The 8844-nt window shown below is 53.9% G+C and overlaps 1 protein-coding gene across 2 annotated transcripts in view; it reads right to left on the bottom strand.

Annotated features, from left to right (window-relative positions):
• Positions 1–3383: 3383 nt before the first annotated feature.
• Col11a2 (collagen, type XI, alpha 2) overlaps positions 3384–8844 on the bottom strand; it is a 31587-nt gene continuing 26126 nt past the window's right edge. Inside the window, exons 55-66 of one of the 2 annotated variants that reach the window (XM_013034949.1) lie at positions 8481–8534; positions 7812–7919; positions 7640–7693; positions 7441–7494; positions 7091–7198; positions 6844–6897; positions 6601–6636; positions 6399–6452; positions 6025–6292; positions 5375–5487; positions 4800–5006; positions 3384–4363 (exon numbers count right to left, since the gene is read on the bottom strand). In XM_013034949.1, the coding sequence (XP_012890403.1) occupies positions 4223–4363; positions 4800–5006; positions 5375–5487; positions 6025–6292; positions 6399–6452; positions 6601–6636; positions 6844–6897; positions 7091–7198; positions 7441–7494; positions 7640–7693; positions 7812–7919; positions 8481–8534 (1251 nt within the window). In that variant the 3' untranslated portion in view covers positions 3384–4222. The remainder of the gene's footprint in view (positions 4364–4799; positions 5007–5374; positions 5488–6024; positions 6293–6398; positions 6453–6600; positions 6637–6843; positions 6898–7090; positions 7199–7440; positions 7495–7639; positions 7694–7811; positions 7920–8480; positions 8535–8844) is intronic. The other variant, XM_013034950.1, reaches the window with a different exon arrangement.

Here is an 8844-nt window from a genome sequence, read left to right as displayed (position 1 = left end):
ATGCCTGTAATCCTAGCTGCTCAAGAGGCTGAGATCTGAGGATCACAGTTCAAAGCCAGCCTGGGCAGGAAAGACCATATGACTCTTATCTCCAGTTATCCACCAGATAACCAAAAGTGGCACTGTGGCTCAAAGTGGTAGAGTGCTAGCCTTGAGCAAAGAGTTCAGGGATAGTGCCCAGGCCCTGAGTTCAAGCACCTGGGCGGGCAAGGAGAAGGAGGGGAAGGAGGAGGGGGAGGAGGGAGGAGGAGTTGTTGGTAAGATGCTTGATTAATGAGAAGAATGGGGTTAGTATTCAGTGTGTGAGAACCATTGATGGGGTAGAAGGAGGAACAGAGTTCACCACAACTTGGACAGCCAGAAGTTCATTGTTGCAGGACACATGGAGCCACTTGACTTGGAAAATATATTCCACCATTTCCTTCTTGCATCTCTAACTCCAAGAGGGGTTCTTCAACTCCTAACCGAGCAAAAATGGGACCAAAAGGAAAGGGGGCTGGCTTTAAAGGGTCTGAGTGAAACTCAAATTGCTGAGAAAGCCTTAGAGATCACTGGATCACAAGAAAATGGTGACCCCCAAAAAAATAACCAGGCTGGGTTTTGTCACTTGATAGACTGCTGGCCTTGCAAATAAGAGGCTGTCTGCTGGGTATAAGCTGTAGATGCAACAGGCCCCGCCCCCCACTGTCTTTCTCCGTCTCTTTCTTTCTTGCACACATGACTCAGTACTGACTCTTGAACTCAGGGCCTGAGCACTGTCCCTTAGCTTTTTCACTCCAGGCTAGTTCTTTACCCCTTGAGCCAGAGCTCCTCTTTCACCTTTTTGCTGGTTAATTGAAGACAATGTCACAAACTTCCCTGCCTGGAATGGCTTCAATCCTCAGTCCTCAGACCTTGGCCTCCTGAGTAGCTAGGATTATAGGTATGAGCCACCGGTGCGAGGCTCAGGTTGCCTTTTGTATTTTTTAAACTATAAATCAAGGATGCCAAAAATAGGAGCCCCAAACTAGGAAGCACCTCCAAGGGTGAAACAGGCCAGAGGAACTCCCCTCTGTAATTCATCTCCCCTCCTTCCAAACCCTTCTCCTCTCCTCACTACTAACAGGGCAGTTGGTGATGTGACTAGTATTGTCTCCCAACCCACGCCCCACCCTAATCCAATCGGATCAGGCTCAGTAACTCACAATTCTGTCATATCACTTGTCTTTTCCAGCACCATCAATGACTCCCTTTTATTTGAGGGTTCAGTGCCTTCAAAAGGCAGTCTGAAATGTTCAGAATCCAGTCCCTCACACGAGTTATGTTCTGTCCCCAATTGTCTTATATTTTGGTGCTTTTCCTTTATCTTCTCTCATCCCATCCAGAAGTCTCCATTGCCCACAAGCCACTGGAACCACTGCCAGTACCCACCTACCCAGATGCTGGGGCATCTGTACTGCCCCAGCCCAGTCCCCCCTCACCCCCGGAGCTCTTCCCTTCACCTCCTCTCATCTCCCCTCAGAGCCAGCCCCCAGTTTCAGGAGGGGAGGGAGAGAGCTCTGGCCCTGGCATCCTGAGCTACAGCTTGGCACAGAATCACTCTGAACATGGTTACATTTGGATTGGCCGGTGTACTCGTTAAATAGGCTTTTGTGAATTGGCCTGGCGAGTGAACCACCCTATATAAATGTTATTTGAGTGATTGTATGGCATTGTTTCCTTGGAGAAAATTCTCTGAACTCAGAACATCTGACCAAAAGTGACCTTCGGGTCCACTCCCCTTTGCACTCTGTGGGAAACTCTGTGGTCTGGCATCCATTTAGAGAGAGCATCCGAGAAACCTCAGCTCTGGCCCATCTTGGGTAGCAGTGAGTTTGGTGAGGAGTGGGGGAAGGGACTCTTCAGATTGGATCATTTCCTGATTGGAGGCCTGGGAGGAAGAGGAGGAGGGTGTCTGAGCTGTCAGGACTTGGCTATGGATATAGAAGGCGTAGGAAAGAAAGCATAGGTGACCCCAGAAACTCTGTCCATCCCTCACCCCACATCAATGGGATGGGGGATTCTTGGTCCCCTTGGCCTCCTCCTGGTTTGAGTGGAATTGGGAACTCAACCAATGAAAGAGGAACACAGTTTGAGGGACATTGGAGGGACTAAGATGCTTGTGCTTGCATTCTCAGAGGCCTTAGCGCCAGCAGCAGGGGGCAGCAGAGGCAGAGGGAAGCAGTGAGCCCCGCCCAGGGAGGAGGGGCTTCCACCACAGGCCTGTGAGAGGCTGGGATTCTAGACACCCCTAGGGGGCTGCCTGGTATCAAGAGTGAGAGGGCGCCAGCCCCCAGGGTTTTGTCCTAGGGGACAGAGACTACTACATTCATGCTGCTGAAGTGAGGGGTTCAAGGCAGCCCCACTCTGCCTGCCTAGAGAGTTGAAAATGTGAAACTTGGGACACACATACGTAGAGCCTCTCCCTGCCTCACCTCTACAGCCAGGTGTCCAACTACAAAAGGCCATCCCACTTGGGATGAGGTCCTGGAATTTTTTTTCTTAGTTTTTGGTGCCCAGACTGGGCTTTGCTGGTTCCGCTCAAGGCTGGCATTCTACTGCTCCACTTGCAACTTTTTTTACTAGTTAATTGGATATGAGTCTCTTGGACTTTCCTTCCCAGGCTGGCTGAGAACCATGATCCTCAGATCTCAGCCTTCTAGGTGGCATGAGCCACCGGCACCTGGAATAACTTTTAACTGTCAACCAGGACTGGCAAGAACCAGACAATGCTCTGAGGATGGGCCTCCCCAGGAGAGCCTGAGAGGCCAAGCCAAGAGGGCTAAGCAGCCTCCCACCATGGACAGAGGGGCTGAGCAGGACCCCCTGGCCCAGTAGGACTGAGTTACTCGGTGTGGAGGGCCTGGCGTCAGCCTTGGCAAGCTGGGAGGGGTAGGACCAGGGGTACAGCGGGAAAGCAGGTACAGTAAATGTCTTGGAAGGGAACTTCATTTGCAAGGAGTTCAGATTGAGCCATCGAGTGCTCCCCCTGAAGATCAGAAAGATCTTGGGGTGGGCTGCACTAGGGCAGACACACACGACCAGAAAGTTCTACACCTGTGCCAGGATTCATGGCCAGAGGGACTCAACCTCCATAATGATGGCACAGGAACATGTGTTCATGGTTCTGTATTTGCCACCCAGGCTGCATAAATTCTGAACCAGACATGGAGGACCCTCCCTGAGAGCAGGTTAAGCCATCCATTTCCGGTAATGGCCCAGCAGAGAAGGAACACTGGGCTGGCTTGGAGGAGGCTGAAATAACAACACAAGTAGCAACACACACACCAGGGAGGAGACAATCACATTATTTAACCATCAGTCAGAATGGACGCTGGGCATAGGGCTAGATAGGGTCCCGGGAATCCCTTCCATCCATTGGCTAGACGTCCTCCAATTACAAGGTGAGTGGGTGCCCAAGGGAGGGACTGGTGTAGCCAGGATTGAGGCTCATGGTGATTTACTAGCCAATATGGAAGAACTTGGGTATATCAACAATCTGCTGGATGCAGGTCCTGCTCAACCCCTCATTCATCCATTTCTTCCCTGGTCCTCCAGTGGCACCCAGGTCCTGCCAGACCCAGAGCAAGGGAAAGAGGACAGCAGGTAGGTGATCAGGGGCCAACCCTAGTAGGTAAAGATGAGGGAGCCTCACCCTGGAGAGAGATCTGAAGCCCTGAGGCAAAGGCGGCCATTTTGTCAGCATTCACAGTGGGGGCTCCGGGTGTGGTGTACCCACATAGTCACGGAGGAGAACCCTGAGGCCAGGGTGGGGGGACCGGAGCCACCCTGGGAGAGTTTGTCTCCAACCTTGGCTGGAATTTGTTGGCATTTCTCTGGTATTTGCTTTTCCCACTCTTTAAATAATATAGTTACTTTTAAATACAAAATACACAGTATCCTTTCTCTTCCACTTGTTTGGGGGTGATGGGGAGGTGAGTTTTAAATAAGGATCTCAGTTCTTGAAAGGGTCAAAGGCTCCAGGTGGGCAGGCTAGGAGTCCAAGATGACACCCCTCCCCCGGTGTGTCCCTGCACCCCTGATCCAGCCCCTCCCCTTACGGCTCTTGACTGGGGGCTCATGATGCCCTGGCCCAAGGCCCCATAGGTGCTGAGGAGCCCTTGTGGGAGATGGCACAGGGCTGATGCTGTGTGGCTCCAGGTTGGCCTCGATCTTTTACAGACAGGGTCAGACAGAAGAGGTCTTAGCCCATGAAACAAACAGGTCCCAGCAGCACCCCTCCCCGCCTCGTGGGGGCTCCCAGGTCGGAGAAGGAAGCATCCAGCACCGGCAACTGCTCCAGCACAGGCGTGCGCACCTCCAGCACCGTCCGGCCTTGCTGTGTCTTGAGGGAAACATGGGGAAAGAGAAGAAGTGAGTGGTGGAGGCCTCCCCCAGGCACCCCCAAACCTTAGTCCCAATCTTGCCTCTCGCCTGAGCATCCTGACCCCATCTTAACTCAAGATTGGGGTGTTCCTGCCTGTGACTCCACAAGTCTAAGTGTTTGCCTTTCATGTGCCTCTGCTTTGCATCTGTGTGTCCTGTGTCCAAGCCTGAATAAGTCCTCTGGTGTGATTGCTGGTCAGTACCCACCTGGAGGGCTCTGGCTCCCATCCTTCCACCCTCCTCCTCGCCTCCCATTCGAGCTCATTCAGGCACACACCACCAGGAAGCTCGCCTCCTTCCTGCTGTCCTCGGGCATCTGCCCAAAGTGTCTCCCCATCTTCTTCCTACAGCCTGAGGCTGAGATTCCCCTCCCACCCAGCCTTCTTGAGTCCCACCTGACATCCATCTCTGAATTCCTTGACATATGGGCTGGTCTCTGGGCTCAGTTCATCTTCATTGGCCCCCCGGAGTCTCAGGGGACCATCGCGGGATACTCCAGAGCAGGGGTAGGAGACATCCTGGTGGGCTGAGACGCTGAGCAGGCGTAGGAAGGTGAGCTGGACCACACCCACTGGGGACCCCTCTGAGTCCACATAGGAGAACTGGAAGAAGAGGAGCAGCAGAGGAGTCATTGATGGGCCTAGAAAGCATAGAAGAACTGGAGACACTGAGGCAGGGCTGAGAACAGGGAATCGGTGGGCGGCCTGGGCCAGTGGAGAGGTGAGGAGCCAGAGGGGAGCCATGGGGCTGGGGACAAGGCAAAGGCTAACTTCTGTCTTAAGTTTCATGCAAAGGAGACAAAGGGAGCCTCAGGGGGCGGGGAGGAGGAAGGAAAGTCCCCTCTGTGGACTTTTGGGGACCTTGTCACATAAATCCAGCCACTGTGGGGCCCTGAATGGTTTCCGCTAGGAACGGAGAGAGAGGGTCTGAGGTAGGGAGATGGGGACAGTAGCCTGGGTCCAGTTCGCACCTGTGTGACATCATCCCTGGGCGTCACACAAGTCTCCCCTCCTGCTGTAAAGTTGCAGAAAACTCGGAAGGCATCTCGAGCACAGCCCTGGTTGGGGTCCACCCAGTATTCTCCTGTTGGCGGGGGACAGGGGGTGGGGGAGGACAGAGAAGAGATGGGGAATGTCTGCGCTCCAAGATGATCATCACCCCAATTTCCTTCTTCTTTCCCTCCTACCCAGCACCCCCAGCCCTCCCTACAGCGCTCTGTCTGCCAGTCCCCCTCCCCCTCCCACCTCAGCCCTTCTCACCTCCTACTCTACTCTAGTTTTCCTCATCACCTTCCAGCCTTATTCTGACAAGCAGCCCTACTACCCCTATTAGTAACCCAGCTCCTCATGCTGAGGACACCGTGTGGTGTACGTGCTTATGCACATCCATCTGTCTGCATAAATGGGAGTGCTATGAACATCTGTGTTTTTGTCTACTCTTGTAATGTACGGTGGCACAATATATCTGTGGCTAAAACATCTAATTATTTCTGATCTGGGTGATCAAGAAGCCCAGTTCAAAGCCTCTAGGCCCTCACCCACAACCCAGACCTTTCCTAGGGCCCTCAATATCCATTGTGCCTGCTGGGGTAGGGGGAGATGCCCTGAGGAGGTGGCTAACCATCAGGCAGTTCAGGGTGGCAGAGCTTCAGGTCCTGGCAGGTGCGGGCGGGGCTGTCCTGCGTCCCCGTTGGACGCCTCATTTGCTCAATTTCTTCCCTCAGAGAGTCTAGTGAGCCAAAGATCTCCTCCAGCCCCCCAGGAGTGCCTGGGGCACCTCCAGTAGGCATGGGCTCATCTTCCTGCACAATACGGCTCCCGTCCACGGAGCGGCGAGTCTTCTTGGGCATCTGGATGGGCAGTGGCTGGATCACCTCACCCGGGGGTCCCTGGGTGGAGACACGTGAAGGGTGAGATGAGGTTGGTATGAAGGCAAAGCAGAGAGACAGCACAACAGAGAACTGTCAGAGAAGCAGGCCCTGCCTCCTAACTCACCGGGTGTCCTGGAGGGCCCTGAACACCCTTCTCTCCCTTGGGTCCAGCTGGGCCCTGACGAAGGAATTAATAAGGTCAAAGAGAGGTCAAGAGGTCAAGCATGGGATCAAGATCACAAGCGAATGAGGGGCTCCCTGAGATGAGCAGGGCAAGGGTGAAGTCCAGCTGGAGGAAGCAAAGGTCAGAGTTGACAGTCACTCACTGTGGCTCCTTTGGCTCCTTTGGGGCCAGCGGGTCCCTGTGAAATGAGGAACAGAAGGAAATGGTCACCACAGGTGAAGGATAGGATGCAGAGGAATGAAGACAAGGACAGCAAACATGGAAGCACAAGGAAGAAACATGGGGAGGCGGGGCGGTGTTTGTCAGTCTGGTGACTGCCTTGGAATTCATCAGGAGATCCTGCGGGTGGGTAAAGGGTTTCCAGAGGATGAGGTGGGGTACTCACAGGGAGACCAGGGGGCCCTCCAGGGCCGATGGGGCCAGATGCTCCTGGGATACCCTAGAATGAAGAGGGGCCTGATTCAACTGCACTCTGCCCCCATCTCTCCTGAGCATCTGTTCCCTTCACCACTGAGTCCCTGGTCCCAGCCCTCCCATCTCAAACATGAACACCACCCTTACCCTCCCCCCGGCCCCCTCCCGTCCCCCCAACCCCTGCCGCCGGACCTGCCAGCATCATGTCCCCTACCTACCGTCTCTCCCTTCTGTCCAGGGGAGCCCTGAGGTCCAGGAAGCCCCCGATCACCCTTCTCTCCTTGCTCTCCCGTGGGCCCAATCAGTCCAATGAGACCAGGATGACCCTGGAGAAGGGAGAGGCAGTCAGAGGGAGGCAAAAAAGAGACACGTGAAGGGGAAGAAGAACTAGGAAGAAAGGGACATGGATGCCAAGTCTGGGGGAGATCGGCAGCTGTGACGGACTCCCCTGAGTAAGGACCCCCAATCCCTGGGCGCTAGAGGCCTGAGGCCAAGCAGTAGGCACTCCATCCCCGCAGCTTTCAGAGGCTGAGTGATGGAGGCAGCTGGCCACACGCCTGTCCCTTACCTTTTCTCCCTTAGCTCCAGCATCCCCTCGGAGGCCAGGAAGCCCTGGGGGTCCCTGTGGGAACACAAGAAGTCACTGTCCCCAGGAAGAGGTGGGACTAAGTTCTTTCTGGACCCCCCCCCACATCCTCTAGTGCTTTATCTTGATGCTTACTACCCCACAGCCCCATTCACCAACCAGCCCAGTTCTGTTCACTCACCACAGGACCTGGGGGCCCAGCCTGGCCTGTGGCTCCAGGGCGGCCTTGCTGACCCTATGGATTGGGGAGAATCCAGGAGTCAGGAGGGCTTTTCCTGACTCCTCCCACTGCATCCTCCCATGTCTCTGCACCCCCCCACACACACATCCAGTGGCTCTACACCACAACTCACCACTGAGCCTGGGAGCCCCCTCAGACCATCAGGGCCAGGTTTTCCTGCTGGACCTGCAGGACCCACAGGGCCTGTCTTTCCTGGAGCACCCACAGCACCGGGATCTCCCTGAAACACATGGAAAGCATGTGTCCTAAAGGACAGGGGAGCCAAGCACTGTGGCTCATGCCTATAATACACTATTTGATGGCAGAGATCAGGAAGATTATGATTCAAGGGTAGCCCGGGAAAAAAGTTCATGAGCCCTTATCTCAATCACTAAAAACTGGACATAGTAGTATGTATCTTTTCTCCCAGCTATGTGGGAAACATAAATAGGATTGAGGTCCAGGATATCAAAGGATTAAATGTGAAACCTTACTAAAAGAAGTAGCAAAGGCTTTAAAGGCTACAGGCATAGCTCAAATGGTAGAGCACCTGCCTAGCAAGTAAACTCCACTACTGCCAAAAAATAAAAGCACAGAGGGGAGAGTGGAGGAGAGCTAAGGAAGGAGAAGGAGAGAAGATAAACTTTAGGAACCCTTGGGATAGGAACAAGTACAGAACCCAATTCTCCAAAGGGACTCAATATGGGAGGGGCAGGTAGGCAGTAGGTATCTGGAGAGAAGTCAGGTCGGGGAGGGAGATGGAGCGAATGTTCCAACGATCAGGTCAGCCTCTCTTTCTCACCTTGGCTCCTTTCTCTCCTTGTCGCCCCTCTGGACCAGGTGTGCCAGCAGGACCCTGCAAATGGAGGTAAGGAAAAAGGAGATGAGGTGGGATCATCTGGGCTCAACCTGTCCCACACCCTCATCTTCTTGGACATGCATACTTGCACCTACACACAAACATACATACACACTCTTGTACAAGTGCAGAGTACCTGTCACCGGTGGTAAGACTAGCTATCAGGTATTCAGATAGTGAACAGTTCTGCACATCTAATGAAGAACCATTTGCCTACATCCCAACTCCTGCCCCCAGCCACTAAGAAGTTAAGAGTCGGCAGGGGCCTCTGGCAATGCCACCCCCACTCCAGTATCCATTCTAGTTC

Source organism: Dipodomys ordii, unplaced genomic scaffold, assembly GCF_000151885.1.
Source record: "Dipodomys ordii isolate 6190 unplaced genomic scaffold, Dord_2.0 Scaffold202, whole genome shotgun sequence".
Taxonomy (NCBI): domain Eukaryota; kingdom Metazoa; phylum Chordata; class Mammalia; order Rodentia; family Heteromyidae; genus Dipodomys; species Dipodomys ordii.
The sequence above is the reverse complement of the archived record's forward strand: the minus strand, read 5'-3'. Positions and strand labels throughout refer to the sequence as shown.